At 48.6% G+C, this 12,939-nt stretch overlaps 1 protein-coding gene across 2 annotated transcripts; it reads right to left on the reverse strand.

Moving 5' to 3' along the window:
- Positions 1 to 1,769: 1,769 nt before the first annotated feature.
- On the reverse strand, positions 1,770 to 12,387 carry RTCA (RNA 3'-terminal phosphate cyclase). Of its 2 annotated transcripts, none has more exons than XM_037051326.1 (11): positions 12,114 to 12,387; positions 11,918 to 12,018; positions 10,261 to 10,404; positions 9,505 to 9,628; positions 8,572 to 8,630; positions 7,285 to 7,426; positions 6,896 to 7,023; positions 5,722 to 5,780; positions 4,886 to 4,980; positions 3,734 to 3,838; positions 1,770 to 2,192 (listed from the first exon to the last, which is right to left on the reverse strand). In XM_037051326.1, the coding sequence occupies exons 1-11, from the start codon at positions 12,156 to 12,158 to the stop codon at positions 2,091 to 2,093; spliced, it is 1,104 nt and encodes a 367-aa protein (XP_036907221.1). In that variant the 5' UTR covers positions 12,159 to 12,387; the 3' UTR covers positions 1,770 to 2,090. The 2 variants fall into 2 exon arrangements, with proteins under 2 accessions (XP_036907221.1, XP_036907222.1); XM_037051327.1 differs by having other exon boundaries at positions 6,896 to 7,020; positions 12,114 to 12,386.
- Positions 12,388 to 12,939: the final 552 nt, after the last annotated feature.

A 12,939-nucleotide genomic window follows, 5' to 3' on the forward strand; every position in this document is an offset into this window, starting at 1 on the left:
ACAGGCACGATTCACGAAGTATTAATAGTATGGATTCTAGAAGTTACACCACTCCATGCGGGAGGGATGTATAAGAGCAAAGAAGTAATTCATAACCCTTACTAAGCAGGCAACTCCCAAAGTTTAAAACAATGGATTTAAACTCTCTAGTAAGCTTTTGGCAAACTGATGACAACGTTTCTCCTAACAGCCAGGAAAATAAGCTTTATTGGAAGGTGTGACGTTGACATGTGAAAGGGAGACATGCAGGCTTCCACCTCCTGCTTAAATCATGTCCCCACATAAGACACGGACTTAGACCCTGGTCAGGAGACCAATGTTTCAAACTGTCCCTGTATCGGGTGCCTGGGAGGTTTTATTCTTCTTCAGGGGAACGGAGCCTTGCGAAAACAAAACAGGTGAAAACTGAACTTCTCTTCAGTAACGAGGAAGCGTGGTAATGGCAAAAGACAAGTTCAAAAGGGCAGCCGCAAAGCCCTGCCTGGACTTCAGGCAGCTCGGCGTGAGGAGGCAGTACCTGTTTCAGGAGGGGATGTCGGGAACACGGTGTCTACGTGTGGCCGGCGTCTGCAAACTGGAAATTTATGGGGAGGTTGTGGGAGATGAAGACCCCTGTTTGAAGGCCACGGGTCAAGGGAGACTCTCAAAGGCAGACAGCGCTGAATCAACAGTTAGATGGTCTTACACAAGAAACACGTTGAGATAAAATGTTAGATATAGAAGCAGAAATAGAATTTTGCTTAGAGAACACAGAAACTCGGATCATTTCTGGGACTTCAAAAGTGCCACCGTCACTTTTATCTAAACTGAGACTGAATAGAAGGGACGCGCCTCGGCCCAGATTAACCGCAAACTCCTCCTGTGTGCTGCTGACCTTGACTGTCTCACTCCCAGGTCCCCAGCTTCTGCATTCCGAGTGACCTCTTCCACCCATGGGCCTCTTGTCAGAAGCCGCCTGGATCACATGAGCCTAAAGACCCTGAATTTATCACGGCCCCTCCAAAAAACCATCCTAAAAGTGCAGTTTTGTTCTAACACAGAAACACCTTTCAAATCTCATTTGTTAGAAACAGAACATATAAAACTTATCCACAGTGTGAAAATGTAAGTAGCAAGTAACACTGGCACCCTCATCTTCCAAGCAAATGGAGCCCCATGGTCCTCCAGGGCCACAGAAATCACAGACCAGAGTCACGGTCATGTGCATGGACTCGTCTTTTCTGTTCTACCGCCCTACATAGACTCACCCAGCACTTTCTGAGTGTACGCGGACCCCGCCCTCGGGATCTAAGTCTTGGATGGCTTCGGTCATTGCAGGGTGATGTGCCCAGCAGAACCAAGTGTTAACGAGCCCTCACAGTCCAGCTCTGCACTTTTCCCTCACACACCAAACAGGTTTCGTGGGGGTCACAACCCCACGGCCCCAGGGCAGGAAGTAACCTCAGGGTGGAAGGGCCTGGGGTGAGATATTAGTGCAGGCCACAGAAGGCACATTCTGCTCTAAGGCGCTGGATGACATCACAGCACAGGCCAAACAGGAGAAACACAGCTGGGCCTGACACTCTGCAGTTCTCCTGGTTCGGCTTCCCCCAAACAGTGCCCGGATTTGGGATCAGTATTACCTGGGGCCCAACGAGAAGGAAGGCGCGTGGAGTCTGGAGAAAATGCTCACTAAGTCATGGGCCCGGCGAGCACCCGGTGCGGGAGGCCGTCTCGTTAACCCCCACCCGAGACTTCGGTGCAGTGGTCTGAAGGGCACACACACTGCGGTCGGTGCACCATTCCGGGCTTTATTGCACAAAAGAGGAAAGCACACTTCGGGGGAAAGAACATTTTATACCAACATGTTCACGCTGAGAGCAGCTGTCAGCAGACACGTCGCCGACTGGTCCATGTCCTGTCCACGTTGCAGGAGACATTGGGAGACGAATCCGATGGGGCGACCCCAGCAGATGGAGAACAGTTGGTGCCCCGCCTCCCAGTCGAAGTCAGGTATTTGAACGAGTCGCTTCTTGCTTGCCACTTTGCAGTATTTACTGAAATGACTTAGTGCCATCGTTCACCGAGGTGTCGTTTACAAGGCACAGACCCTATAGATTTGGATTTGTCACCCCGATTCCTTGGCACTCGATAATATAGGCGTCTTTAGAAGCATCTTCTTCGTCTTCTGATTTCTTCACAGTAAATTTAGCCTGAAACCAGAAGAGTATTTAGTGCATAACAGAGTAGGAATAAGCCCGTAATTCCAGTTTACATAAGCAGGTGGTTAATATCAAAGTCCTTTTACTGAGGAAGCTGAAGGAGAAAGATCAAAGGAGTCTTGAGAAATTCAGCAGCCCAGACAGCACACAGCTTGTTCCAGAACCAGGTTCTTACTCAGAGGCACGCCAGCCTGTGGAGTGGGGTGAGAACAAGCAGCCTGGGCCCACTCCACACCCCGTGAATCAGAGCCCCCGGGCGTGCAGTGTAAGCAGATAATCAATTTTTACCCCCCAATTGTTAAGGACAATGGCCCCCACTACCTACTTCCTAGATTTTTCTACAACATGGCGGCACTGAAGCACTTATGCTTCTTTTTATCTTGTCAAGTATCAAGTTAACTAGGGTGCACTACTTTTATAACTCTTAAAAATGCTTAAGGTCAGCAGCACCTTTCTTCATAACATTGAGTTACACGTTTTATCTTACAAAATCACATTATAAAGACTATAGTAAAATGGAAATACGCTGCATGTCACTGAAAAAGGCGAGAAATGAAGCTGCGTGCATTAACTGTAAAAAATGCAGAGAAACAGTTGTAAGAGAAGAGAAAAATACTAAACATTAACAATGGTTTTGCTAGCAAGGAGAACTATGGGCAAGTATTTTTTCTCTATTTTCCAAATTTTCTATAAAGAAATAATTGATTTCAGATGAAGTTAAGATGACTGGTACATGTTAAAATATCAGCATATATTCTATTCTACCAATAAAATCACAAGAAAGTAAAATACCGTATTTTGCTGTGTATAATGTGTATTTTTCCCCCAAATTTTCAAGGGGAAGAATAAGGATGTGCATTACACATGGCAGGGCCTGAAATACCTTGTATGTGTTTTTGTGTTTTGTAATTATGTGTTACATAAAATTTCTTGTCCCATGATATGTTCAAAAATAAATGTTAAAATTCCTTTATTATAATATAAAAAAACCCCGAGTATCTAAATTCAAATAAATAAAAAGTTGAATTAAATACTTATAACAAAAGATTTTTTCCTGAAAACTTGGGCCAAAAGCATGGGTGTGCATTAGACACAGGAGGGCATTATACACGGCAAAATACAGTGTTTAAAATTTTATACAAATATTTAAGTTTACGGCCAAGGATCAATGCCTTGCAATCTGATTTCCTGGTTCCCACGGAAACATCTCTGGTTCCTGGGCAGCGCAGCGCCACAGGTGGGCTCTGACGTGTGCTTTCCTGGGTTTGCTCAAAGCCCAGCCCCACCCCTAAGACACCGGCGAGGTCTTAGCAATTGCCTTCCCCCCCTCCGCCTCACCTCACTTACGTGTGAAATGGGAGTGACAGGTGCCTCCTGTGGTCAGGACATGGCCGAGGAAGCTCAGTGTCCGCCACACAGGAGTGTCAGTGAGGGACAGCAATTATGACTGCGCCCAGGTTTCCATTTACTCAGACTGGACCCAAAACTGGCTACGATGAAAATCAATTACTCCTTCCGGATGGAATACTCACCTTTGCCAGCTGTTCAGCAAAATGAATAGCCGTTTTCGTGTGCAGCGTGACTGGTCCCGTTTTTATTCTGGAAACGCCACTGGCTAGCGCCATGAAGATGATCAGCTTCCAGAAAAAGGAAGGAAGGAAGAGACATCTCACATAGTCACTGAGACTTGGAGTCAAAATTCTATCGCTTTCCATATAAAAACACTAGAAAGCCAAGTAGCTAAAAGAATTCCTATTTCTTTCAGCTTCCAGAAGTCCTAAGAAGATTTCAGAAAATCTGCGTCCCCCAAAAGCCTGTAGTGTTGCACACAAAGACAATGAACGGTCCTCGATAGAGAGTTTTTAAAATTAATGTCGAAGAATGAAATAGAGAGTTAAAGTTAACATAGTCCGTCAGACCGACTACTTGTACAGGCTGGCATGTATAATACGACATGCTTCTTCCACTCTCTAACATGACAACCATTTAAGGGGTAAATCAATACACTAATACAGAAATATGCTGAGCGTAGAGACGACCTGGGCAAGAAGGAAAAGACTAGAAATAAAGGAAACTGCCTTAAGCAACTGGCTAAGAAATCTTGAAGCACACATTTGTAAATGTAGACCACGGACTTGAGGTCAAGGACAGAAAAGTGCATCAGAAAGAAAAACCCATCAAGGCGGTGGACCACAAAGAGGTTATCTGGAGACATTCTTAGCATTTCTCGATGTGAGTCGATGCGTTAGGCTTGAGAGGGGAGAGGTTGGCAGGCGTAAGATGCGAGGAGGAGGAAGGTCTGGGTGGACGAGGTGGATCTGGGAGTTGTCAGTTCCAGACAGAGCCCACGAGCCGGGACAGACAGCGGACGGAGGGGCGGCATGTGGACACACAGGAGAGGGGTGCGCCTGCGCGACAGGTGCTACAATGTTTAGAAGTGGGGAAGATGAAAGGAACGACAACGACAAACTAGCAAAGAGCCTAAAACAGATGACAAGTGAGACAGAAAGCTCACGGGTGCAGCAGACACCACGGGAAGGAAGCCTTCGGGGAGGAGGGGTGACCCACTGAAGTACGCCATGCCGATCGGTGCATGGAAGTCAGTGGTTAAAAGGCACATTTAACCCAACTACCAAATACTCAAATCTAACAGGCTCACGGGTTTTACCTGTAAGTGCCATTACCTGGTCTTGCAGATGCTCATCCACGGCACCACCGTGTCTCAGGTTTGCTAAGAGCATTTCGGCAGCTTCGATCCCAACCTTGTCTGCATTTACACCTACGACGGGCACAATGCAAAAAAGCTAATTGAAAGGCAAAAACTTGAATTAATAAATCACCATTTAGCACTAAGTCAACCGTTTTTAGGGCTCCCAACTCACCCAATGCAACTTTTAGGACAAGAGTTTTATATAATCTTCTGAGCAACTAGCCCATGCAAATATTACATCTGATCACAAAACAATCAAACAAAACTAAACTGTGGGAAATCTTCTGAGACAACAGCTTGGACTTTTCAAAGTGCCAACATCATTAAAGGAAAAAAAGGTGCCGAGACTATTCTGCAGTAAAAAGGAGAAGCTTAAACAGACATGACACCCAAATGCTGAGTGTGCTCAAAAAGAAAAACCCCACATCGCTTTATCTCAAGAGTATTTTGCAGGCAACTGGCTATGTCTCAAGATGACAGACACATTCTTTGGGCATAAAAATGGCGCTGTGACCACGCAGGTGCTGCCTCTGGATGTACACACCGCAGTCCTAAGGATTCCAGCACCTTCCACCGGAGTGCTTTGGAAACCCACACACCCTGCTGCTCAGTGCCCACTGTTCGTGGATCAGGGAGGGCAGTGCGTGGACGTTCACTGTCAGCCTTCCTAGAGGCTTGACATCTTTCACAGTACGAAGTTAGGGGAAAGACTGAAAATTTCATTGACCCTAAACCAGAATCTGTTAACCATCTCGTCCTCAACTTGTCGCCCACCGCTGGGAAGAGCGGACCCCCTTCATTAGTCTGTACCTCGTTTACCGAGCGACGACCCGGCCAGCAAACAGCCCGTGGACGTCTCCGCAGTGACGCTGCATGGGAAGAAGGAAGCATTACTACCTTGGCATAAATATTCTAACGTTATGAGCAACTACGGCACAGAATAGTGACTGAACACAAAGAATCAGATCTGGCTAGAACGTTGCAGGAGCAAACTCGTTCACACAGAGAACAGCACGATGAGCGTTCTCCATCTTCATCGAGGCCTTCGTCCTTCGGGTAGAAAGTCTAATCCACTCGCAGGTTAGGGGGCGGCGCCCCCTGAAGTGCTGCCCAGCACTAAGGGGAACGACTTCACAGCCATGCTGTACTACAAACTCTCCCACGATCACCTTCGAGGGATAGGTCTCTCCATAGAGATGTGTGGGTTTGTTTGGTAGTTTTTATAGTATTATTACACGTAGAGCACGCATTTACTTTAAACCCTTTAACAGAAACTCTAAAAAAGAGACTTTAAATATCCACAAAAAATCTAAATATCCACAAAGGATACTTTCACACTTCAAAAGCATCAATGAAAGTATTTTTCCAGCACTTATATCAATAACTCCTAATAGGATTAATATAATAGTTATATTTCTTTTCCAAAAGATTGTTGCCATATCTAATACTTGCTTACAAGCTGGAAACATGTGCCTGTAAACTGGAAACATTTCTCTGAGGATCAGCTTTAAAGGCTAACTTCTGATTTGAGTCAAGTTGAAGTTGACTATGTAGACAAAGGATGCTTACAACATAATAAAGGCAACCCACCCTCGGGGAAAAAACTCGGAATAAAATAATCATCCTAACTGACTGTACAATTGTTCTAGGTATCAATGTCCTTTAAAATACAGGGTCCAGCACAAATGACGCCCCTGCTTTATTACAAATTCTTTTACTACAAAATCATATGCATGTAATTCTATAACATAACGATATTACACTCAAGCACCCCGTAGGGCATTTTAGGTGAAATGTTCAGATTTAACCTATCAATTATTACACCCATATTATTATCCCACCAAGCACACTCAAGCAGGCCTTACTTCTGCTGGACCCTGTATATCTTCTTTTTAAACAAAGAAAAGCTACAAATCCTGCATTTAAATACAACAGTTATGTCGGGGCTCTCAACCAGCATGCACGGGAGAGCTCAGGGGCGTACATGATTCCGCTGCCGTTGCCAAAGGCCTGGTCCCCCGGCTCCTGGACGGGCTGGATGTTCACGTACAGGTCCCGGAACTCCTTCCTGAGGCACCTCACCGCCGCCGCCGCCATGTCCTTCGCCATCTGTTTTGGCAAAGCAGAAAAACAGAGCAAAGTAAGTTAACGGTTATCTTGACCACTGTTTTCATGCCTTCAAAGGCAAAATAACTTTCACATGCATTGTACAAAAGCTTGATTTTCATGACACAAAAGCACAGAATTTTAAGAAAAAACTTTTAATAAAAAGGTTTATTCAAAGACTACCTTCTTTCAGTAATTTCAAAATGTCGAGGATATAGCAGGTGTCGAGACACACCTAACGCTTCTACGAATATCTGGACAACTCACTTTAAATGGCAAGACACCGGCCACAAATGCCCTTCCGTGTATCTTAGTCACGGAGCCACGGTCAGTTAAATTTATGGGGTTCAGTTGTTTAACTGGTGCCATCTGGACAATCACTTCACCACCCCCCTTCGGGTAGTAGCCCCTATAAAAAAGTACAACAAACACATAAGCTGATTGCATGGCAAAAATAAAGCTCAGTATCTGCCATAAAAGAAAACACGTGAATGACATGCAACCATGTAACTGAGCTTTGGAATTTAACCTTTCAGATCTGTGCTGCCCAAAGTGATAGCCTCATTATTCACCAAGTGACCCTTTACATGCAGTAAAATTTGAGACTCAGCTCCCGAGTCACATTAGCCACATTTCAAGGGCTCAACAGCCATATGGGGCGAGTGACTGCCATGCTGGACAGATGGGGGGGGACAGAAAGGGGACATTTCCCGCAATGCAGGAAGCCCTACTTGACAGGGTTTTTCAGAATAAAAGTTCCTTGATGTAGGACATTGTCTATTTATTGTTCCCGCCACATTCCTGTGCCTAAAACAATGTCTGGCACATAGAAGATGCTCAGTCGATACTATGAGTATGTAAGTGGCTGAACACTAATAAAATCAAACTCCGATTCTTAGCATCGTTGATTCCACAGCAGGTGCTGTGAACACGCAGGGGAGTCCGGGAAGGGCTCCCCAGCCGGGAGGCACATGGTGCCCCACACTACCCACCAGCACGCAAGTCGGTGTACGGAAAACTATGTCCGAGGGGCGGGGATGTGCTCATGGACGAGCCACACAAGAAATTATGTTTCACTTGGATAAAATAAAGGATTTCCAACTTTTCAGAGAGCAGGGGAAGAAACACCTGGACAAAGACATAAAAGTCCGAAGGCACCAGGATGCTCGCGGGGTAGCAGGCAATCAAGTAACTGAAATGCGTAGGGTGGTGAATGGGGACCACATGACTGCACAGCACGCAAATGCCAGAAACGAGGCCTCTGCCTCAGGACAAAAACCGAGGCTGCGTTGCAGGGAGAACACCTTGTATGACCCCGCAGCCCCACTGTCGGCACACAGTAGGTGTTCAGCCGGAGCCGAGCCTCGGGAGCACTAGACCCGAAGGGGCCTCAGCGCAGAGTTCCCTTGACGGTCTCTCTCCCCCAGAGAAGGGGACGGTCCTCGGCAGCTGCTTTCTCTTTTCAGACCACGAAGCACAATTACTTCCTACAGGAAATGTAAGGTAAGTGGGCTCCTGTCTTCCCCACAAATGGCCAAGAAATAAGTAACTTACCTCATTTTAATGTCACAATTGAATTTGAAACCAAATTTTTCAACAATGGGCTTGAAAACCTGAAAGATCAAATCACTGTCACCTCAACAACCAACAGTCACCGATTCGACAAGTACATGTATTATTACACTGGATGCCCTGCACTGAGCTACCTAGGAGACACTATAAAGAGAGAAATGAAAATGTGGAGGCTGATTCCTGTGTTCGAATTCAGGAAGTGGCACGTGGCTGTAATTAAAGGTTTATTTTACCAGGGTTGTGCCAGTCTGTCTAGTGAAAATAGAACCCACAGCTCCATGGATCCCAACAGTCACCTACCCCAGAGGCTGGCATTCCCCAGCCCTCCCCAACACAATGCACAGTAAGAAATCAGGGGCTCCCGGTGACCAGGATTCTATTCCACCCTCTCATCGGCCATTAACAATACTACTCCAATGAACTCAGGGATGCTGATATCTCTTTGCAATTTTAATTTACCACTCCTTTTGGACTAATACCCAGAAGCAGCATTACTGGATCTTACAGTGATTTTATGTTTGATGTTTTAAGGCACCCGAATACTGTTCTCCATAGTGGCCACGCCCTACTGCGCTCCCACCAAGAGTGGACGAGGGCACCAATTTCCCCGCATCCTCACCAACCCTGTGAAACGTGGAATTTAACTCTTGTTGGGGGGTTTTTCTTCCCAATCACAATTCCTGTATTTATAAAGGAATTGGATTCTACAAAAAGGAATATACCTCACATAATAATTACACTTGATATTCTTAAAGAATTCACCACGAATACATCTAAGCTACAGCCTAGAATCTAGAGAACACATGATCCCACCACAAAGAACCACGCAGGTCCGCCCACAAAACCTCTCGGGTACATTTAAACGGAGAACACGCCAGCTCGTCTTGGTTTGCCAACAACCGCCGCAGTTCTCACCATGGTCGTGTAATCTATCTGCGGGGCCATCTCGGCGTTGGTCCCGCCTCTCAGGCGCAGTTCTGATGGGGACGCGGCGAAGAGGACACAGGGCATGGACACCTGCAGCAAGAGGCACACGCTCCTGGGGGAGAGGCAGAGTGGGCTTAGCTGTGCGTGCTTCTCGGAGTTACAAGAAAGTGGCATTTACACGTCACCATGGGCGGAGGCACACACGACTACAAAGGCAGGTACATGCCCCCAAGTTTAACGTTAAAAAACACGCCAGCGACCGAGGACAGCCTCAGTCTGAGAGACGGTATTTCATCGTAGATGAAGCCAGCCCTCCATGTAATGGTTATATATCCAGTTTTCCAATGGGAAGAAAGAAAACCAAGATCACACCCTCACTAAAAGTGGTATAATATGATCCATAATTAGCCATAAGTTGAGAATGGAAGATACTAGAATGCAAAGGCTACTATGACTACAAAGCATGAAGACAGTTGTTTTCAGATACATCATAATAATAAAAAGGAAATATGCTATGTTATACATGCGAGAAAATTCTCGATATAGTAACAGCTACAATTAATCAACAACTAAGGACCCAAAATGTCTCAGACTCTCAAAGGTAAGTGTTTTATCTGCACTTCGAAAGGTAGGAAACTAGAGGTCAGAGAGCTTAAGCCACGTGTCCAGGTGGTGGCAGGACCTGCCCTTGAACCCAGGTCCAGCTCCCGAGCCCGGCCCGGCGGGGAAGGAAGCGCCACGTACCCTGCGGTCTTCGTATCTGCTGTGTGGGTCCCACCTCTGATCTTTCCCGGCGTGAACGTTATCTCCGTGGAGCCGATTTCTGCCCCGTCCAGTTGCCCATCACACAGATCCTGAACCATTTCCAGTCCAGATAAATGCTGAGGCCTTGAGGTCACAACACTGCGTCAGAACGCGTGGACCCAGACTGCCTATCCCCCCTCATCTGTGACTCGGTGACAAAGCTGCAGGGGCACGAGAACGGCAAGCTCTGACCACCAGACCTGGCCAAGCTGCTAGGAGGCATCCTGTAAAGGGATCCTTCCCGACCTTCAGCTAGAAACACATGGCTGGTGTAAATTAAGTGTGCAAAGAGGAAAAGCAATAAAGCTACCTAAGTGCCAGCGCTCTCACCTGCTCTTTCCTGAAGGAAACACTTAGTACCTGTTCCCCCAAGGTTCATATGCTAAAGCCCGGGCGGCCAGCATCTCAGAATGTGACTGATTTTGGACACAGGCCTTTAGAGGAGGAGATTAAGTTAAAAGAGGCAGTTAGGATAGTCCATTCCTACTGGTGTCTTTATATTAGTAAGAGGAGACTGGTACCCTGGGGGAGGCACCAGGGATGTGCAGGCACAGAAAGACGACCCTGTGATCAGCAGCCAGGGGGTGGCCAGGGAGGGAAGCCTGAAACAGCACCCTCCCTTACCAGTCTCAGAAAAACAGCCCTGCCGGCACCTTGATCTTAGACCTCCAGCCTCCAGAACTGTGAGGAAGTGAAGTTCTGTTGTTTAGGCCACCCGGTCTGCGGCATGTTGTGGCAGCCCCAGCAAAGTGATCAAGTCCCTAACCCAGCCTCCATGAATCAGACTTCCCTCCAGGCCAAAGGGGCTGCTGCAAACAACTGGGGCAAAGGTAGCGAATGTTCACCACATCACTAGCTGCCTCTCGGTAATTTCAGAATGTATTGTGGGTAAAATAAAAGGCTAAGAGATGGCTGAGCTACCACAGTGGACTATATACAAAATACATACAAAGGAACCAGTTTGGCTTCAACCTGGGTCCTCCTCTAACAGGCGTGTGTATATCTGAACCTCATCTTGGGGGTGTGCCTAGCCTCCCAGACAGAAGGAACAAGGTCCAGTGCCAACGTTTGCCCCTTCTCCACAACCCATCTTTCGGGTCCTAGTCACAGCTTCCTAGAGGGCTGGATGAAAGCGGACTGACACATCTCTAGGCCCTTTCCTGGTCTATGATCCGAGCGAGCAGCAGCAGAGAGAGAACCTGTGGTTAAGCATCGGGGCTGCCTCGGGCTCCAGTGGCCCATCTGCCCTGATCAATCCTGCCCGCTGCTCCCAGCTCTTCAGGTGGCTGGACTGCCCGATGAGGTGGAGAAACATTTTAAAAGCTGGGTCTTTAGGAAATGAGACAATTCCAGCCAGGGCAAACATGGGCCGAAACTTGCCCCTGGAGGGTTTCAAGACCGCACAATCCAGGCCACAGCTAACAGCCCAGGCTGGAGCGCTGCACCCCGGGGACCCTGCAGCCCTATTTTCTCAGCATCCTTGCGGGGGTTGCTGAGTCCCCAGCCCCACGCCCTCCCCCAGGCCCCAGAGCCCATTTTCCACGGCCAGTCCCAGTAGCCTCAGAGCCCCCAGGCCCCGCCCCCAGCGTCGCATTACCGCAGGCCCGGCGTGCTGCGGCCGGCTCGGATCTTCTGCACGCGCAAGGGCACGCCCAGGAGACAGCTCAGGGCCGTGGACACCCTCAGGATCTGGCCGCCCTGCCCAGGGTGCGAGACAGAGAGAAAAGGAAACGTGAGACCACAGAGGCTTCCCCCACCACACTCTCACCCCACGGCCTTTGCCCGGCACTCACCCCTTCCAGGACCCCTCCGTCCACCTCCACCCGCGGCCCCGCCATCGGGGGCGCCCTGGGGCCGGGCCCGCAGGCACACAGCCACCGCCCGAACGCGGCGTCTAGGAGGCGCTTGCTCCCGCCCCGCAGCTCCGAAAGCTGGTCCTCGCTTGGGCCCGCGGGGGCCGGGCGGATCCGGCGGAGAGGGAGGAAACGGCGGATCCCCGAGAACTCGAGGCCGAGGAAACCACGTGGACACTCAGCTGGGGGAACCGGGACCGTACGCCCAGCAGCGGCCAGTGCGCATGCGCGCCTCGCGGAGCCCAGCGAGGAGGCGTGGACAAAATCGCAGCGAATCCCGGCCTCCGGTGGTGTTGCGGCGGCCGCAGGCTGCGTCCTGGAACACGGCAGGAGGTGTGTCCCGAAGACGGGTGCGCCGAACACAAACTGCGGTACCCGTCGGTTGCAGAAGCTCTCGTCTCCTCTGTCGCCGGCTCCTCCGGTTGTCTGGCAGGCTTGTGCGAACATCGGTGTTTATCTCTGTTTTCTGGATGAGCCGGTACCCGGAGCTGGAGACCCTTAGAGCTGAGATGCAAGAAAGGGCCGGCCCCCGCAACGCGCAGACCTCCTGGGCTGGTCCGGTGTGTGCCTTCTCCGTGGCCTGTCCCTCGAAAGGCGTGTGCGTCGAGTACTATTATTTCTTTTTCTCTCGTGAGACACATGTAAAATGGTGCGGGCACTTTTGAAAGCAGTCTGGCACGTTCCTTATTATCTTGGTTAAAGACACACATAAACCCTGTCTCAACAATTCCATGTTTAGGTCTATATTCTTCCCTTACTAATCAAA

This window comes from Sturnira hondurensis, unplaced genomic scaffold (assembly GCF_014824575.4).
Source record: "Sturnira hondurensis isolate 20B ecotype Veracruz unplaced genomic scaffold, ASM1482457v3 Scaffold0007217, whole genome shotgun sequence".
In the NCBI taxonomy this organism is placed as follows: domain Eukaryota; kingdom Metazoa; phylum Chordata; class Mammalia; order Chiroptera; family Phyllostomidae; genus Sturnira; species Sturnira hondurensis.

What these genes read in the sequence shown, in the direction of transcription:
- RTCA (XM_037051326.1), bottom strand. Translation starts at nt 12,158, where the DNA reads ATGGCGGGGCCGCGGGTGGAGGTGGACGGAGGGGTCCTGGAAGGG. An exon ending in CGCAGCACGCCGGGCCTGCG is followed by an intron (nt 10,405 to 11,917) that starts GTAATGCGACGC and finishes TGTGACCTCAAG; the next exon opens with GCCTCAGCATTTATCTGGAC. An exon ending in GCAGATACGAAGACCGCAGG is followed by an intron (nt 9,629 to 10,260) that starts GTACGTGGCGCT and finishes CCTCTCCCCCAG; the next exon opens with GAGCGTGTGCCTCTTGCTGC.